The sequence below is a fragment of the Pelodiscus sinensis genome, chromosome 3 (genome assembly GCF_049634645.1).
Source record: "Pelodiscus sinensis isolate JC-2024 chromosome 3, ASM4963464v1, whole genome shotgun sequence".
Lineage (NCBI taxonomy): Eukaryota > Metazoa > Chordata > Testudines > Trionychidae > Pelodiscus > Pelodiscus sinensis.
In genome coordinates, this window is record NC_134713.1 from 4555132 (window position 1) to 4573700 (window position 18569).

The 18569-nt window shown below is 47.2% G+C and overlaps 1 protein-coding gene across 6 annotated transcripts in view; it reads left to right on the plus strand.

Annotated features, from left to right (window-relative positions):
- KIF13B (kinesin family member 13B) overlaps positions 1–13000 on the plus strand; it is a 178716-nt gene extending 165716 nt beyond the window's left edge. For all 6 annotated transcript variants that reach the window (XM_075923255.1, XM_006135585.4, XM_025190999.2 and 3 more), the window contains 2 exons: positions 3379–4411; positions 5647–13000. In XM_075923255.1, the coding sequence (XP_075779370.1) occupies positions 3379–4411; positions 5647–5936 (1323 nt within the window). In that variant the 3' untranslated portion in view covers positions 5937–13000. The remainder of the gene's footprint in view (positions 1–3378; positions 4412–5646) is intronic.
- Positions 13001–18569: the final 5569 nt, after the last annotated feature.

Sequence of the window (18569 nt, forward strand, 5' to 3'; positions counted from 1 at the left end):
TGTCCCACTAAATTTGCCTCTTACATTGCTAGTTACACTTTAATATTTGAAAGCCGTGCTAATTGTACGATTGCATTAGCAAGTGAGTCCCTTAAGTTTAGCTGCTTGGAAAGGAAAGTGGCTGGGCTGGGCTGCTGTTCATAAACAGAAGGGATCTTTTCTTCTGAACGTTGAGCTTGATTCTCAGGTTTGCATTTCATTCTTATTCAGGGTATCAATGTGCAAAAGGCCAGCATGAGCCAGCAGAGAAAACACTCTTACGAGCTCCCACGATTCAGCAGAATTTCAGTCCGATGAGTAGCAAATCAGTTTTCTCCTCTTGTGCTTATGTTGTCCGAGTAAAATGTGTTAAAGTGAGGCATGTGGAAGGTGAATCAATTAGCCGGTTAAACGGTAGGGTCTGGAGCAGCTTCTCGTCTGACGTGGGCCAGAGGCTGCTCCATTCCCTCAGGGGACCCACTGCTAACGGGATTCTCTGATTGTCTAGAGCAGCCCCATCCATGGCGAGCCTGGGCACCTGGTATAGGCAGGGGCTGCTCCAGACAACCAGAACAGTCCCTGCCAGTGATACTCCTGAGCATGCCGAGGACAGGGCCGGGCTGAAGCAGCTCCTCCCGTGTGTGAGGTTAGGGGGGCTCTCCAGCCCAGTGGGAGGCCTGCCGGTGCCCCCTTTAATTGGTTAACCAGTTAAACAGGATTTTACACCCCGAGTTAAAGCATATGTAAAAGAGAGCAGCCAATGAAAGGACAGAGCTATGAAATCTTCTTGTACGGCACCCTTCCTCATAAAAGAGCTACAAATATGTTTTAATTGACTATAACGTTTTCAGAAACTCGTCTGTAGTACCTTTCACTCAGCAATCGAAGGCTAGTCTTTGGTTCTGAAGCACCACTAATTCAATCACATTCCGCTTTCTCTAGAGGCCACTTATATTTCCCATCCAACAGCCTCCTCACGGGAGGGGGAAAGTCCCATCCCTTGGGATATTTAAAACTAGATTGGAGATTAGAGTCTTGGTTTGACAAAGCCCTGGCTGGGTTGATTGAGTTGGGATTGGTCCTGCCTTGGGCAGGGGGCTGGACTTGATGACCTCCTGAGGTCTCTTGCAGCTCTAGGATTCTATAAAGCAGTAGAGAATAGCTTGAAAAGAAGGGACCCTCACCGAGAGGAAGGTGGATGAGACAATGCAATAGATCTCTAGAAAGGAGTTTTTAAAGAATTGCAGTCGCTTGCAGTGGTTAATTTGCTCACAGAAAGCTACCTGCTATGCTCAGTCAGCATGTGGCTTATGGAAAGCAAATGCTCTTTTTTGTTGGAACCTCCATGCACGCTCACCTCTTGATGGCTGACTGATGGATCAGACCCCATCACCATATGTCGGATACCAGAGGTCTCAAACTCTCAGCCTGTGGGCCAGCTACAGCCCGTGTGTTTTCCCATCTGACCTGCAAAACGTTTTGAAGAAGTTATTGAATCAGGCCCGTGCAACTGCCGGCCTTTGGGGGGGGGGAGGGTGGGTAGAGGGATTGGGAGGTGGGTGGTAAGCGCGGACTCACCTGCACACACAGTTCCCAGCACCATGCAGGCCCTCAGCACCCTGGCTGTGGGCACTGCTTGCTCTGGGAAGCCGGGCTGACGTGAACAATGCTGACCAGGGAATCAACCGAGCAAACGTGCTTTGCAGCCAGCGGGGCGGAGCCAGTGGGTTTCCTTTTCCATTACCCCGGGCGGGGCAGGAGATTCTAGTGCAAGGACACGAATGTTAGTGTGAGGGCAGAAAGGATCTCAGTGCGAGGATGCGAATGTTAGCGGGGGAAGGGGATGCATACCAGCCTGATGACATAAGGGTGTCGGGGTGAGCATTCAGTTTCATGTCTTTTATGAGATCCTGATTTCTGGGCTCCTGGACCCAGGGGGAGACACTGTCCACTTGCCGTACTATGTTGCCAGCCCCAAGAGTTCAAAGCTCATGAATGAGCCCCTCTCTTCCCCGCAAATCCTAACAATTCTTGGGCAGGCAAGGAATTGTATTAAGTTGTGTGACAGGGTTTTTCTTTGCTAAGAAATTAGAAGTAAAAAAAATACAAGAAACGTTTTTAACATCTCCAGTGACGTTACTGGCCCCCGAGGTGGATTTGAGGTCTGGCCTTGGCCCTGAGGTAAATTGAGTTTGAGACCCCTGTCGTTTACCTTATGCGGTGCACTAAATGCCCCAGTAGCGATGATGGGTGAATCCAAACAATCACTAGACAAAGACAACAGATCAGCTGTGGTGAATACTTTTTTTCAGAGCAGTCACTACCAGCCTTTATCCTCAAAGGAAACCCACACAATGCTTTCAAAAGATGAGCCCGAGCACTTAAATTCATTGCTCTGCTAGACCGTACCAATCATGGACTGAACAGACGCGCTGTATTTATGGGTATTACAAAAATCTATCATCCAGACACCCCATCTTTGTCAGAATGCAGAGGTGTTAATGGGCCATTCTACCTAGAATGGTCTCTTACAACATGTGCTAACCAGGTACACTAAGTAAATACCATTCCCAGATCTGAAGAAGAGCTTTGTTCGATCCAGAGCTTGTCTCTCACCAACAGAGGTTGGTCTAATAAAGATAGTGTCACCCCTGTCTTTTTCTAACTCTGAAAACTCAAGGTAACTTTCCACCCCAATGGATCCAAATTTAGAACAGAACATTAAAATATATACCTGTAAATTAGTAAAAATTGTATACAAGTTTGCCTTCCTTACACCTCCAATTCCACTCCCCACCCAAAAAAAAAAAGATTTAAAGACATCCTAATCTTTTAGAGTACATTTGCTGGCAAAAAATATTGATCCATCATATAGAGTAAAGTTTACAGCCAAGAAATACATCACTAAAATGGGCTGTTAATCTAGGTGGTGCAGTTAATTTCATACTCTGAAAGTGTGTGGTGGTGGCAGTATTGAAGGGGGAATGGCATTTGGGAACAGGGGTATAAGTGACAGTTTACTTAGAAATGCATGATTTATCAATCCTGCATTAAGCCAAATAACGGTAAGAGAGGTATAGATCATGGCTGTTTCACACTTCAAATAAATTCTGCCTTCAAAAGGCAAATGACCATTCCTGTGATATAAATAATCTTTCAGTAAATATTGGGGAACATATTTCTTTTGCTGGACACTATTTTTTTATTAATGGAGGAAATGCACTGATAATCCCGTCAGGTTGGTAAAGCGGGCTATAAATCAACAAGCCCCTGTCCAGCTCTGCCAACGTGCCGGGATTTGGGTAAACCTGAGGGTTAGATGATTCCAGAAGGCCACATGTCAGCATGATCAGCCCCAGTGTTTTGAATCCCATAATCTCATGCCTGTCCTCTTTTCAGATTCCCCAAGAAGGGGGGAAGGAACAGTTTGAGGTGGCGGCGCAATCGAAAGAGGCGGAAAGGAACCAAGAAAAGATTCCCAAAGTGCCTTCACAGCAGCACCCCGCAGACATTCAAGCACAGGACTCCCAGGAGGGCCCTCCAAGTCCCCTGAGCGAAGCCTCGAGCGGTTACTTCTCTCACAGCGTTTCAACGGCCACCCTTTCTGACGCTCTCGCAGCAGGGAACGACTTGATAGCTCCGACAGGTGGTCAAACAGCTACCACGAGCCACATCTCCCCACCCACCTCGGCTGTTCCGGTACCTTCCGACATTTCAGTGCCGATGGACCGTGCTTCGGAGGGCTGCCCTGCCCTTCTGAGAGAGAATCTAGCTGCTTCTGACCTTCTCACGGCCAACGAGAGAGCCAAGGACAACAGCGGCCTAAACGCTACTGACCATCTAAAGTCAAAGCCCTGGGTCTCCCCTGTGACTCGGCGTGAGGAACTAGATGCTGCCTCTGTAGCTGTTGATGCAAAAAGCAACGTTTCTACCTCCACTCCAAAGAAGGAGCTGCTGACCAAACACCTAATGGCTTCAACAACGGGGGAGTCCATGGGACAAGCTACCAAGAAGGACCACACACAGCCCACCTTTACTCCAGAATCGAGAGCTTCCAAACCTCAGCTTCCGCCCGATCTCTCATCCCAGCCCAGTGCTACTGTCTCTCCGTTCAAAATCCAAAAAGTCAGGACGTCGGAGCTCAAGTCTTTTACGTGCATGCTGGGGGGAGAGTCCGGGTGCTCTTCCAACACAGAGGAAGAGAAGGAGAGAGAAAAGACTGCCCAAGGGTTAAGCCAGAATGGTGCAAATACAGCTGATGAAAAACTGGAAGTGACTTCTGATTCTGAAGATGCCAATGAAATCCCAGACTGGCTAAAAGAGGGGGAATATGTTACTGTCGGCCCAAATAAGACTGGCACGATTAGATACATTGGCCCAACTGACTTTCAAGAGGGAATGTGGGTTGGTGTGGAGTTGGATTTGCCTTCAGGTAAGATGCACATTCTGTGGCAGGTTGCAATATGATAAATACTAAACAGACCCTGATGTCCATCCATAACAGGGAGGTAACATACAATATCTGGGAGGACTCAGGTTCAAGGACAGTGTTTAGGCTAAGTAGATTAGATTAGATTAGATGTGATCTAGTACAGGCAGTCCCCGGGTTACGTACAAGATAGGGACTGTAGGTTTGTTCTTAAGTTGAATCTGTATGTAAGTCGGAACTGGCATCCAGATTCAGCCACTGCTGAAACTGACCGGCAGTTCTGACTTACATACAGATTCAACTTAAGAACCCCAGGCGTCCCCAAGTCAGCTGCTGCTGAAACTGATCAGCAGCTGATTCCAGGAAGCCCGGGGCAGAGCAACTCTGCCTCGGGCTTCCTGTAGTCAGCGCTGGTCAGTTTCAGCAGTGGCTGACTTGGGGACGCCTGGGGCAGAGCAGCTGGGGTGTTGCTGGGTTGCTCCAGTAGCTCTACCACAGGCCCCGGGCTTTGCTCCATGTCTCCCTGGTCTTCTGGGGGGGGGGGCACTAGCTGCGTCCCCCCCTAGCAGACCAGGGAGACGCGGAGCAAAGCGGCGGAGGACCCAGGCCGGACCGCGGCGCTTCCAGATCAGCGCCGCGGTCCGGCCCGGGTCCTCCGCGGCTTTGCTCAGCGTCTCCCAGATCAGCTGGAAGCGCCGCGGGTCCGGACCCGGGTCCTCTGCCGCTTTGCTCCCCGTCTCCCTGGTCTGCTGGCTCCCCCAGCAGACCAGGGAGACGGGGAGCAGCTTTTCTCGCCCCGGAGGAGGCGGGCGGCGGGACCAGGCGTCCCGCCGCTCCAGTCCTCCGGGACGAGAAAATCCCCCGTTTGTGACATAAGTCGGATCCGCGTAACTCAGGGACTGCCTGTAGTCTTCTCTCCTCCCCCATCCCCCCCACTCCCAAAAAAAAAGTCTTCCTGCGATTACTGGGAGTTTGTCCTTAACTAACATGTATCTGCCCAAAGTGCCCCTGCCAGTGTAGGCTGTCTCTGCTCTGACCATGTAGCCCCTTTGTCTCAACCATTTAATTGTGTCCTGATGAATCGTTTCCAGTGCTAATCCTCACCTTCGCCTGCAAATCCTAATATTAAATCTCTCCTGGGCAGCTGCCCAAGCACTCAGGATACAGGAAGCGCTGGTCCTAAGTAACTATACACACAAGGGCGAAATTCCTTTTGTAGCATCTTTTTCTTCTTCCAGGTAAGAACGATGGCTCCATTGGGGGAAGGCAGTACTTCAAATGCAACCCAGGCTATGGGCTCCTGGTGAAACCAAACCGGGTGAAGAAAGCCCCAGGCGTAGCCAGACGACGGAGCACGGGACTTAAGTTGCAAGGGGGAACTACACCCGAGAACCGGAAGAGCGACAGTTTCTCAGGCTCAGCCTCCAACCTGGCCTCACTGACAGCCCTAGCCAAAATGGAAGGGTCTGCTCTCCGGCCTGAGAAGATCCAGAAGAGTGCCGAGAACAGGAAATCTTGGGCCAACTGAAGGAGGTGTACGCACCCCACAGCCTGGTTTGAAAGTAACTTGTGAAGCTATCGCTGTGCTTGCAACGTTGAACCAACCTACTAAACTTGGAGTTCTGGCAAACACTAAAGGAGGCGGTTTGCTCTGCTTTTGTTGCTGATATGTTAAATCTTTGCCTTGTCATGGTGATGGGTCTATATGGGGTAGGCTCCTGTCTTATTGGGACACTTCGTGTGGTTTATTTCAAATAATGACCGTTTTGGGAGGGGTTTAACGGTGCTGCTTTTAAGTCGTTCACGGAATGAGGGGCTAGAGAAGTTATTCAAAGTAGTGTGTGAGTTTCCAGCAGCTGCAAAAGATTAACTGGAGCAATTTCCCAACCGATGACATCTGTACCACTTGAATGTGGTTGGCAGTTCTGTAAACAACACAATGCAGCACGCACGGCTCCATCCTTTTGGAAGAGCTGTGTGTGTATTGGACAGTAGTGAGAAACGGATACAGTCTTAAGGTTGAGACGGAAGCAGAACAAAAATAATTAGCTTGGTTACATGACCTGAAACCAGTGCCTATGCTGAATAATGTTCTAGTGTCTTCCTACTCTTCTTGCAATCACTGGGATTCTATCCTATTGGGGCTTTTGATCCCTGTTTTTAAGAGCATATCCAAATTTAGTAAATCACTACTGTGTGATCTATTTAGTGGATTATTTTAACAGGGGACAGAATCCGTTCTCCTGTCATCTGTGCCCTGGAGACGCTGTGGAATATTGCTCCCAGTGTATCTTCAGTTTGTCTTCAGGATTTTTTATAAGATATCACTAAAGTGCTCTAGTATTTCTTATAACAGCTTTTTCCAGCTCTGTCTGTGCTGCCTGTGAGTGACACACTCACAAAGAGAGACCTGAGTACCATGTGTAGCCTTCACTGGCGCTTGTCTTTTACCCAATTTCGTAACGTGAAGGCTTGTTGTTCCCATACAGAATGATCCGGTCGTATTTATTTTTATTTATTGTTTTAAAAAAATACAAAATGCTTGCGCTTCACAATCGCCCACTGCCTGCATTGCACAGCGACACTCTATGTAGCGCCTTACTGAATAGCCTCCCATTGGGAAGAGCTCCTGCCTCGCCAGCAAATCCCTCCTGAGATTGCTCCTAAAATCACTTTATTGGAACTGTTGCACGTTGTTCCTCAAAACTAATGTTTTTGGGAGAGGGGGAGAGCTGGGCTGGTTTTTGCTGTTTTTAAACTTGATTTTATTTTTGGTGACTTTGACTAGTTTTTAATTTCCTGTGGCATATATAGATATTTTCTAACGAATAATGTAAAGAAAAAATCAGAGTTCATTGTACAGTATATACTGAGCTTTCTTATACCTTGTTTAGTAAACATTGAGGCACTGAATTTTGAGCAGTGGATGTTTATGATCTATGTGAAGAACATACAGGATGCTAAATTAATGGTTACAACTTAATATGTAGCCAGCCTCTGTCCATGCTGCACAGATGTGTCTAAGTGCCTTAACCATCTGGTTCAGGTATCCAAGGGAAAGCTACATTATCATCAAAGTAAACTTTAAAGGAGGTAGGGACGCTTAGTGAAGGAGATAATTATGCTGATTGACTGTGATTAATATCAATTTATGCAGAAGGAATAAAAATTAAAATAGAAACTAATCAGTAGTTGGAATAAAATTTGGAATGGGTTGGAATACAGCATTCTACAGTCTGCCAAGCATTAGTGCATTCCTATCAGCCTTATAGAGAGCTGCTGTTTTCTAAGCCTTCATAAAACAATTGAAGTGTACAAGCAGCTTTTTAATATTTTCATAAATGAACATATTTCCTCCTCTTCCCCTGTCCAGACCTGCAGTACAGGCTAGAGGAGAGAGATTTGCCATCCACTAGACTGGTGTTGGAACGCTTGTATTTCTCTTCTTTCAAGCTGGAAAATATGGAGAAATTAGCAACAAAGGCTGGGGAAGCATAATCCTGAATTGAATTCTGGGAAGAAACTGTTTTTTCATAAATATGCTACCTGCAACAACAACAGAATTTATTTTATTAAGCAGTTTTATGATACTCTGCAATGAGATACTATACACTCACCAGTGTAACTTCTCCTAAGACTTCCTGGCATTATAAAAGTTCTCCAACATCCTTTTTTTTCCCCAAACAAGCTTTACTTCTGTTCTTCTAATACGGATCCAGATGGCTGGCTAATGTGAAGCATCCTCTCGACTTAGCTTTTAATCGTCTCATCATTTCACGTATTGAATTGGAGAATATCCTAACTTGCGCTTTTTATTGGTTTCTGATTTGGAGCATCCCATGTTGTGAACAGTAGAGCCATGTTTTCTATTAGTCCTCATGCTCCCCTCCCTTTCTCTCTAGCATGATCATGTGTTAACTGACATGGGCTGTCTTTGTTGAATAACTGATCTTTGTAGATTTGATCCAATGCTTTTACTAGCATTTGGGGACCAAGCAAAGGGGAGCTGGATAGGTATGTATTTATTTGATCTAGTATGTGTTCCTTTTTGGCCATGTTCACATTGAGATCCTGATTGTGGAAACACTTCTGCAGCTTGTGACTCACCCACTGAAGTGTTTGGAGATTGAGGGGCTAGGGTAGGTATTGCCACTCACTGGAACATTGGCCTGGATACCCTAACTTCTATGAACAGGGTGTTTTCCCTATTTGTGTTGTAAAACATACCACAGAATCTCAACAAAAGGTCTAGTAGACTAACAAAACATGTAGCTGTTATCATGAGCTTTCGTGGGCACAGCCCACTTCTTCAGATGACCGGAGTTTTGAGTTTAGGATGTGCAGACCCAAAATAAATAGGAAGGGGGGAGGAAAACAAGGAGGGAAGTGGGAGACAGGGAGCAGAGGGTATGGAAAATCAAAGGGAAAAATAGTGATTCCCAGCTCTGCCTTCCTAAGCACCTGAAGATTGGGTAATTAAAACAAAGCAGACGAGAATCAAAGTCAATAGACTCTTCCTAACACAGGAATGTACACAAAGAGCTGTTTGCACCTTCATTGACTGTTAGGTTGATCGTGTCCCAACCATCCCTCATCACGATTGAGTCCATTAGCGTGAGAATTGAATTTGCGGACGAATTGTAATTCCAACTCCTCTCTGTGTATTTGGCTAGTAGAATTGGTTTGTGACAAGACAGCCACTTGACGATCTTTTAAACAATGATTAGGAAGATTAAAGTGTTCCCCAACAGGTTTCTGTATGTTCCCTTTATGTATATCTGATTTGTGTCCATTGATTCTTTCCCGTTGAGACTGTCCAGTATATTTAACAGTGGGGCATTGCTGGCATTTGATGGCATAGATCAAATTACTGGATGTGCAGTCAAATGACCTTTTGATTTGTTAGCTTATGTTGTTGGCTCCAGTGATGAATTCACTGTTTGCACCTTCATTGCACTTCAATGAAGGTGCAAAGAGCTCTTTGTGTAGATTGTGTTAGGAAGAGTACTATCTATTGACGTTGATTCACATCTGCTTCATTTTAATTACCCAATCTTCAAGTGCTTACTGATTCCCAGCTCTGCCTTCCTGTTTTTCCCTTTGATTTTCCATACCCTCTGCTCCCTGTCTCCCACTTCCCTCCTTCTTTTCCTCCCCACCCCCCTTTCTCTCCTATTTTATTTTGGGTCTGCACATCCTAAACTCAAAACTCCGGTCAGCCGAAGAAGTGGGCTGTGCCCACAAAAACTCATGTTTTGCGTTAGTCTATAAAGTGCTACATGTATATAAAGTCTACATGTTTTGTTAGTCTATAAAGTGCTACCAGACCATTTGTTGTTTTTTTCCTGTACAGACTAACTCGACTACCCCCTGAAGCTACAGAATCTCAGGCAGGTTTTACGCTAGCATAATTTGGCTGATAGGGAAATTGTGCTGGAACTGAGTCCTTTACGCCTCTCTGTTGCTAGCAGATATTCCGCCTACTTTGCACAAGGGCTTATGCCATCTAGGAAGGCACAGGGAGCTCTCCTCAGCCGTCCATCCTGAACAAGGAAGCTGTGTTTTTAGTGACAAAATTCTCAGACTTCAGATGGTTGGTATGAAATCCTGACTCTATTGAAGTCCATAGTAAAAATCTGTTGACTTCAATGGAGCCGAGATTCCACCTGTAGAGATTTATGTATATAGACAGTTCTATCGCTCTGTAGCTATGTATCTTAACCCGCACTGAAGTTTGAATTTTTCAGTTCCACTCCAGTGCCTGTTCCCCAGAGTTCTAATCCATTACCCCTCTGCCTGTTGCCATTTCTCAAGTCGACTGTCCTAAAGCTGGTTCCTACATCTCGTTACAGCGAATACAGTTCTTTTTTTCTCAACGGCATTTTAGGTCATTTACTATATCCTCACATTGGCCAAGTGTAGCCTAAACAATTCACAAAAGCAATAAAAAAATTACTAAATTGTGCTGGAACAGTTCAGTGTTTGAGGTTGGTTGCATTAATACTTGTATGCACATTTCTTGCAAGATTTTCATGCACTTTACACAGCGCAAAAAGTATGGCTCCTGCATTAAACATCTGTAGCAAATACGGGCTGTAATGTATCTGCTTGGTGTTTGTTTTCTTTTTAAATCCAGTAAGTCTGTTTTGAATGATTTTGGGCTTCTAGTAATGGTAAAGCGTATATACGGTTTCAAAGAGAATAGAGTGTAATGGTCTAAATGTGTGGTAACCACTAGATTAATCCTTGTATTTGACATGGTACAATGTTTTATGCAATTGAAATGTGTTAGTTTGTGCTAGATCAGCCATAAGAATCCTTGTGTATTTTTTTAAAACAAAGCTAGGCCTTTGTGCTGTCTTTTGTGCGTGTGTAGAAAATATCTGTGCTTAGCTGTCCCCTAGTGTCCTGACTTTATCCTCGTTGAAATACTACCCTTGGATTCTTGAGCGCCTTGGTTCCTCTTAGTGGGAAAGTGAACGAAGACAATGGTGTACAATAGTAAAGCCACAACATCCTTATAAGAGCTGATAGAACTGGGCAGTGTCCCATTCTATACCTGCTGCTCATCAGGAACCGATGCTCTCAGCCGCTGACTTGAAAAGGTTCAACGCCTTTTTCTTTTGTGTTGTGTGTGAATCAAGAGTCCAGCCTGGGTTACTACATATCAGAGATGCAAGTGTATATGCAATAACTTTTTTGTGATGGTTTCATTGGGAGCTGGGGAAAACTTCCAGTCGGACCTTGCATTGCCATAACCCTGGTACTGTTAGTTCTTTGCACAAAATATGTATTTAAACAGTGCCTTATCCTTGGCTCAGTCTTTACCCAATCCCATGCGGGAGAGGGCTAGTCTTATACTGGGCAGAAGCATTTGTGTGGAGCTTTTCTGTCATTTAAAATGTCACTTGAGAGTAAATGTGTAGGTGACTCACGCTGTAGGATGCAAACTGCTTGATCAGCTGTGATCACAAGCGTCTTGCCCCAGTCTGGTTTTCCTGATTCATCTTTGGTCTCTAAACTTCCTCTCCCCACTACATGCATTTGGGGCTGATATCCATCTTGCTCTCACACACACAACCCACCAAAGAAAACCTCAGATATCATTAATGGTTGACTAAACACAAGCTGCTTGAAGTCAGTGACACACAGAGCTTCCTCCTGTGCTTTGGGAGTGACTCTGAAATAGCAGCTACCCACTCTTAATTTCTCCCTTGTAGAGTCAGATTTTAGCAGCTGTGATTGGTTCAGACCACAATACCATGAGAAGTTTTGATTATTATTTTTTTTAGTCTGAAGCTGGCTTATCCAACACTGAGTGCCAGGTGGGTTTCTGACCTCAGAGCGTAGACTGATGCCTGACTGAGACCTCATCTCTAAGACTGTGTCTCTTCTAGGAATCCCTGGCCTGACTACGGATACGTATCTTGCAGAGTATGGGCACAGCTCACACCGGCAGAACTGCATGTCTGCCTAGATAGCTTACTCCAGCTCCTCCGTGAGCAAAACAAGCAATCCCAGCATGAGTGGCAGAGTAACTGCATCTGCACTAAGGCTTGTCTACACTCCCCAGCACCATTGATTTACTTCAGCTACACAAATAGTGTTGCTGAAGTTGACATACCATAGGGTCTTGAGAGCGGTACGGTCTGCGGGGTCTGCTCTCCCATCAACACTGATAACTCGTTTCGTCTCGGTGGAGTACAAACGTTGATGGGAGCGTGCTCGGAGATCAATTTATTGTGTCTAAGCAGACATGATCAATCAACTGCTGGTGGATCAATTGCTGCAGCGGCCCCAGCACAATGTAGACAAGCCTTATGGCTAAAGTTGCTCTTAGGGCCCATCCTATTCTGGTTTAAGCCTCCATTGGTAACTCTTTCAACAGTGCAAATCTAGCTCTTCTAGTGAAGTGAATGGAAGTGCTGAAAAGGCCAGGATGGAGTGGGCTACCCGTGACTAGGAGAAACTTAGAAACAAGCTACAAATATCCAGATTGTAGGGAAAGTTCACTTTGCAGCCGACTGTTCTGTTCTACTCTTTTGATTGCGGAGGGAGGCTTTTTTGCTTGGTTTTGTAATAGAATAATTGTATGACACCCCTTTCTGCTGATGATTTGTAAGGAGTTAATCCAGGCACCATATGCTCAGCAATAACTGTTAGGTTATGGATTGGTGGGCTACTGCTGGATTTCAAAGCTGGCTGAAGGCATTCTGTGTCACAACCGTTTCAGCCCTGTCCAAGCACACCCAGGACACATGCCAGTAGCCTACTAATGCAAACTAGGATATGGTTTGTTATAGTCAGAGTACCTTTTGCTTTGTTACCAACACTAACATTGGAAATGTCTTGGGAGAGCCTTTGGAAATGTGTCTTTCTGTTGATTTTTGTAAATGCAGTGTTTGTATATAACGAGTGGCTATTGAGACCACGGATCAGTGTTGATCAATATACTTTAAATGAGCTAAAATCCAAAGATACTTCTAAATGAACTGTAAAGTTTTTAATTTTGCTGTACAATACTAAATGACTGTAATATTGTATCATACCTGCAATCCCAGCTGCAGCATCCAAATAAACACCTTCTCTGGAGCTGAGAAGTCTCTGCTTTTTTGTAAGTGCCATCAAAGATTTGGAAAGCCACGCAGCTAGAATGTATTTAGCTTCTACAGATTTATTGATGTTGATTACAAAGGAGACCCATTTCCCTTGCTCTAGATGCATCTTTGCATTTTAGAATTGTCAAAATACCAGCTATTTTCAGCACGTCAAACCTCGCAAAACCGCATGCGAGTCTAAAGCCCATTTTACAAGTGGGAAAACGGAGACACCGAAGGCCTGATTCTGCAAAGCAGACATTTTAAGTGCTTTGCTGAACTGGCAACCTGGGTAAAACAGGGCAGGTGCATGAACTAAGAGGAGCCTCGCTGTCAAAATGTCAGCTTCTCGCCTCCATCACTTGTTACATTTTCAAACCTCCACCTGTGTGCTTGGGAGAACTCCCTGCCAGTATCCGCAAAGCACTTTGTCCTCCGATTCCCGCCTTACAACTCTCCTTTATCATGCTGCCAGCGAAAAGCTCGGCGACGGGTAAGCTGCAGGTGTGCTGATCGCCCTCACCTCTCGTGCTGACCTGTAATGTTCCCACGAGCTCTCCTGCCTCTGCGTTGCCATCTAGTGTCCCCTGCTTAGACTGTAAACTCAATGGACCAGGCGTGTGTTTACCCAGGGGTGTCCTGGTCCATGGCCCTGTAGCAATACAAGTAATGGAACCTAGAAATTCTGACTCCCAAGTCCCCCCGTTCTAAGCCCTGAACCACATGGGGCTTAATCTGCAAAGGGATTTAGGCACCTAACTGCCACTTTAGATGCTTAAATGCAACATTTGGGCACTTCTGGGATCCTACGCACACGCTCTGCCTAAATCCCCAAGCCACCAAAGTTTCTAATGGTGCATGTGCAAAAAGTGCCTACGTCTTGATGCTGCTGGAGGCTCGGTGCCTAAAGCTGGCAGGGTTCTCAAGCGGGGCGTCCCTTCCCATGCCTCCTTTGGGCCCCAAAGGAAGCAGCCCAGGTACAAAAGACTAGGGCCAATGAGATCAGGATTAATGGGGAGAGGGGTCAGAATATCCCACATCTGAGGGATTAGGGCATTCACTTGATGGGGAGCTCGGGGTTCAAGTCCTTGCTCCAAATCAGTCAGGGTGGGGTTGAAAATGGGTCTCCCGGGTTCCTGGATTCCAAGGCCAGAAGGGACCACTGTGATGGTCCAGTCTGACCTGTAAAGCCAACACCGTGGTATCCCAAGTCAGAGCTGTCCTGTCCATTGCATAATTCGAGGCAGCCGCCTGGGCCTCTCGCTTTGAGGAGCCCAGGGAAGCCTGGGAGGTTACCAGGGGGTGGGGGGCTGATGCCAGCAGCAGGCACCAGGTCTGCCCCTGTACTCACCAACAGCAGCAGCCAGGGGAAGCAGAGCAACCCAGCCCCCACTTGCTCCGCTCCCCCATCCCCCAGCTGGGTCGTGTCACACCCTGGATTGACATGGCCGGAAGCCATCAGCCATTTTCCTCCATCGCTATGACGAGAGACTGAGGGACTTGGGTTTGTTTAGTCTGCGGAAGAGAAGAGTGAGGGGGGATTGAGAGCAGCCTTCAACTTCCTGAAGGGGGGTTCCAAAGAGGATGGAGAGAGGCTGTTCCCAGTGGTGGCAGGTGGCAGAACAAGGAGCAATGGTCTCAAGTTATCATGGGGAAGGTCTAGGTTGGATATAAGGAAAAACGATTTCCCTAGGCAGGTGGGGAAGCACTGGGCTGGGTTCCCTAGGGAGGGGTGGAATCTCCATCCCTAGAGGTGTTTAAGTCTCGGCTTGACAAAGGCCCGGCTGGGATGATTGAGTTGGGGTTGGTCCTGCTTTGGGCAGGGGGCTGGACTCGATGGCTCCTGAGTCTCTTCCAGCCCTGGGATTCTATGAAAATTGTCTCTCCCCAAGGAGCAGCGAGCCTTTGCAAGGCTCTCCTCATTCACAGCTGCAGTCACCTGCCCCAAGTGCGTGCTAACAGAGAACGAAAGAGAACAAATAAGTCAATTGTTTTCTCAGAGTTTTGGGAGACTGTTCAGGTTGAGGCCTTAAATAGCAGAGAGGTCCTCAGACCAAGCCGTTAATTAAAACCAGTCTCGTCTGTGCCGTTTACACACACTAACATGGACAAGCTTGTGAGGAGTCTTGTGGTGGTGAAGGCCCAGCTAGAGAAGGCAAGACCAAGACCCACCCCCTTCTGTCTGAAGCCCCACCCCTTCTGTCTGTAGCCCCACCCCTTCCCAAGGGATCTCTTCCCTGGGAAAGGGTTAAGTTTATATCATTTTAAGTGCATGTGGGTGGTGGCAGCGAATTTGTATTTATCTTTTTTTTCTTGGATCTCAGGGAGGCTGAGACCAGAGACGCTTATCTCTGGAAGTGTCAGAAACCGGTTTTACAGAATTTATTCTGCTAGCCGGCCCCCCGTATATCTGCACACAGAGTGGCAGGTTGGGGCATTGAGCTGTGACGGGCGATTCAGGGCTGTGGCAGGAGGGGTTCACCCTAAGCCGCTCCTGGTCCAGCAATGCTGTTCCCTAGCTCTGCCCACCAGGCTGCACCCCAGAAGCAGCAGGTTCCCGGCCAATGGGAGTGCGGAGCGAGTGCTCAGGGCGATGCTACTGCAGTGCTTAGAGACCTGGGCCCTTTGAATCACTGCTAGAGCACTGCACGGCACACTCCAGGCAGCTCTAAAGAGGTGGGGAGGAGGTGGCATGATGTGCTCGAGATGGCACAGAGGGCTGGTTGCCTCTGGCTCCACCCCTTCCACCCAAGGCCACGCCCCTTCCAGGAGTGTGGAGCCAGACTGCCCCCTCCCCCACACACCTGGCTCCAGGGGTCCAGCATGGCTGTTGGCTCCCCGGGCTCTGCACAGCACTGGCTGGACCCAAAGTGCTTCCCGCGCCTCTCTTCTCACTAGCTGTCCCTGCAGCGATGTAAGCTACGAGTGGATATGGGCGCTCAGGCAAGCACCGAAATCAGGCCGGGATTGGAACAGATGTGTGAATGCAAAATCGTCTGTTTAACGTCTCTGTGGGTAGTGCCCTAGTGCAGTGTGTGTCAACCTTTTTTGAATAAGTTCCCCCAGTGCCTACAGTTTTCAGACCCACAAAACGTTTTTCTACTATTGCAACACATTTGTTCAAACAACTTAATCGTAGCCGGGTGGGGGATGAAATTTTTGGGTGCAAAAATTCAGCTTTCTCCAAGTTTCAGTTGCATTGATCTATCCCCCCTGACTTCTTTTGAGTACTCCTAAGGATACTCATACCACTGGTTGAGCAACACGGCTCTAGCATAACCACCACTGGGAAGATTTGAACCTGGGATTTTTGGAGCTTAGTGTAGGAGCCTCTACAGCTTGAGCTATAAAGCCAACTGGCTCCCAGCTTAGGCTGTAGATCAAACTCATTCTTATCTTTCACTGTATGTGGTCTAAGTGCCACTCCATGGGCCAGGTATGTGGGTGACACTAGTACGGTGTTTGTCTTTTGCGGTGCCCCCTCCTGTTTGGACAGTAACCTCCTGTGAACCTTGAGCTGCACCAGAGTTTTTAAGAACTGCGTGAAGGTGCCCATGAGTCACGATGAATCTTAATGGAGGCTCCTTTATATTCATAAAGAGCTGTTTGCAGACAGAAGCGCTGCCAAATAATGACACGCATTTGGCAGCCTGGCGGTGGCCTACTTCGAATGAATTGGGAATCTCATATTGTAGAATTGATCCATCTCCATGGCGGAAAACTTTTCTTTTCCCCAGACAGCTGCTGCCTTGCAAGTCAATGAGCTCCACTTGGAGGGAGCGGCAAATGTGTCTGCTGAACAACGGCAAATCGGATTTGAGGCTCGGCGGATTCAAACCCTGGACAGAGCTTCATGTTGGATACGTGGCGGCCATGGGGCGGCTGTTTGTCTGTCTGTCACAGGGTGGCAGGGCCCAAGGAGCACACGGGTGCAAACTAGGGTTGCCAGGTGTCCGGTTTTGAACCGGACAGTCCAGTATTTGAGCTCTCTGTTCGGGGAAACAAATTGAGAAAATATCAATGAGCAGGGCTTGAGAAACGGTGGCAAAAGCCACTCGCCAGCCCTGCACTGTGCATGCGCAACAGCCACCGGTAAATGGGGCACGCAGCTGAAATCTACTCGCCACAGGCGAGTAGATTCTATAGTTTGTCAAGCCCTGTCAATGAGAAAATAGAAATGTCCGGTATTTTTCTAAATAAGATGGAATGTAGATTGTGATGTAATGTCAAGTGTGTCCGGTATTTTTGTTGAAACCATTTGGCAACCCTAGTGCAAACTCCTTGGCTACGTCTAGACTGGAATGATTTTCTGCAAATGCTTTTAACGGAAAAGTTTTCTGTTAAAAGCATTTGCGGAAAAGAGCGTCTAGATTGGCACGGATGCTTTTCTGCAAAAGCACTTTTTGCGGAAAAGCGTCCGTGCCAATCTAGACGCGCTTTTGCGCAAAAAAGCCCTGATCGCCATTTTCACGATCGGGGTTTTTTTGTGCAAAACAAATCTGAGCTGTCTACACTGGCCCTTTTGCGCAAAAGTTTTGCGCAAAAGGACTTTTGCCTGAACAGGAGCAGTATAGTATTTCCGAAAGGAGCACTGATTTCTTACATGAGATCGTCAGTGTTCTTGCGGAAATTCAAGCGGTCAGTGTAGACAGCTGGCAAGTTTTTCTGCAAAAGTTTTTCCGGAAAAACTTGCCAGTCTAGACACAGCCCTTGTGCGCAGGCCAACACGACCAGTGGGTCATTACTCAGCAGCTTTGAGTGTGATGGTTAATTGCTGCCAAAAGATAAAACAGTCAGGCTCCGTCTACGCTGCAGGATTCTTGCGCAAGAACTGTTTTGTGGAAAAGTTCTTGGGCAAAAGGTCTTCCACAAGAAAGCGTCCACACTGCCATGTGCTTTTGCACAAGTGTGTCCATGGCAGTGTGGACGCTCTCTTGCAGAAGAAAGCGCTGATGGCCAATTTAGCCATAGGGGTTTCTTGTGCAAGGAAATCGTGTTGCCTCTCTACTCTGCCCTCTTGTGGAAGAGCTCTTGCACAAGAGGGCTTATTCCTCGTGGGGAGAGGAATAACTCTTCTGGCAGAAGCCCTGTTTTCTGACACTAGACTGTAAATTTACTTGTGCAAGAACATGCGTGCAGTGTAGACACCCGGCAAGTTTTTGCACAAGAACTAGTGTTCTTGCTCAAAAAGCCTGTAGTGTAGACGGAGCCTTAGTGTTTTTCCCCCTTTTCAGATTGGTGACTCCATAGGGGTGGGGGTGACAATCCAGGACGTTTTTGGAGAGTGTTGAGGACAGCTTCCTGCTGCAAGTACTGGAGGAACCACCCAGGGGCTGTGCTTCTCTTGACCTGCTGCTCACAAAGGGAAGAATTGGGAGGGGAAGCAGATGTGGGTGGCAACCTGGGTGGGTGACCAAGCGATGGTTGAGTTCAGGAGCCCGACCAAATGAAGAACGCAGAGCAGCAGAATATGGGCCCTCGACTTCAGCAAAGCAGATTTAAGGGGCTGAGAACTTGACTTATGAGGCGAGACTGAGGGAACTGCAGAAGAGAAGAGTGAGGGG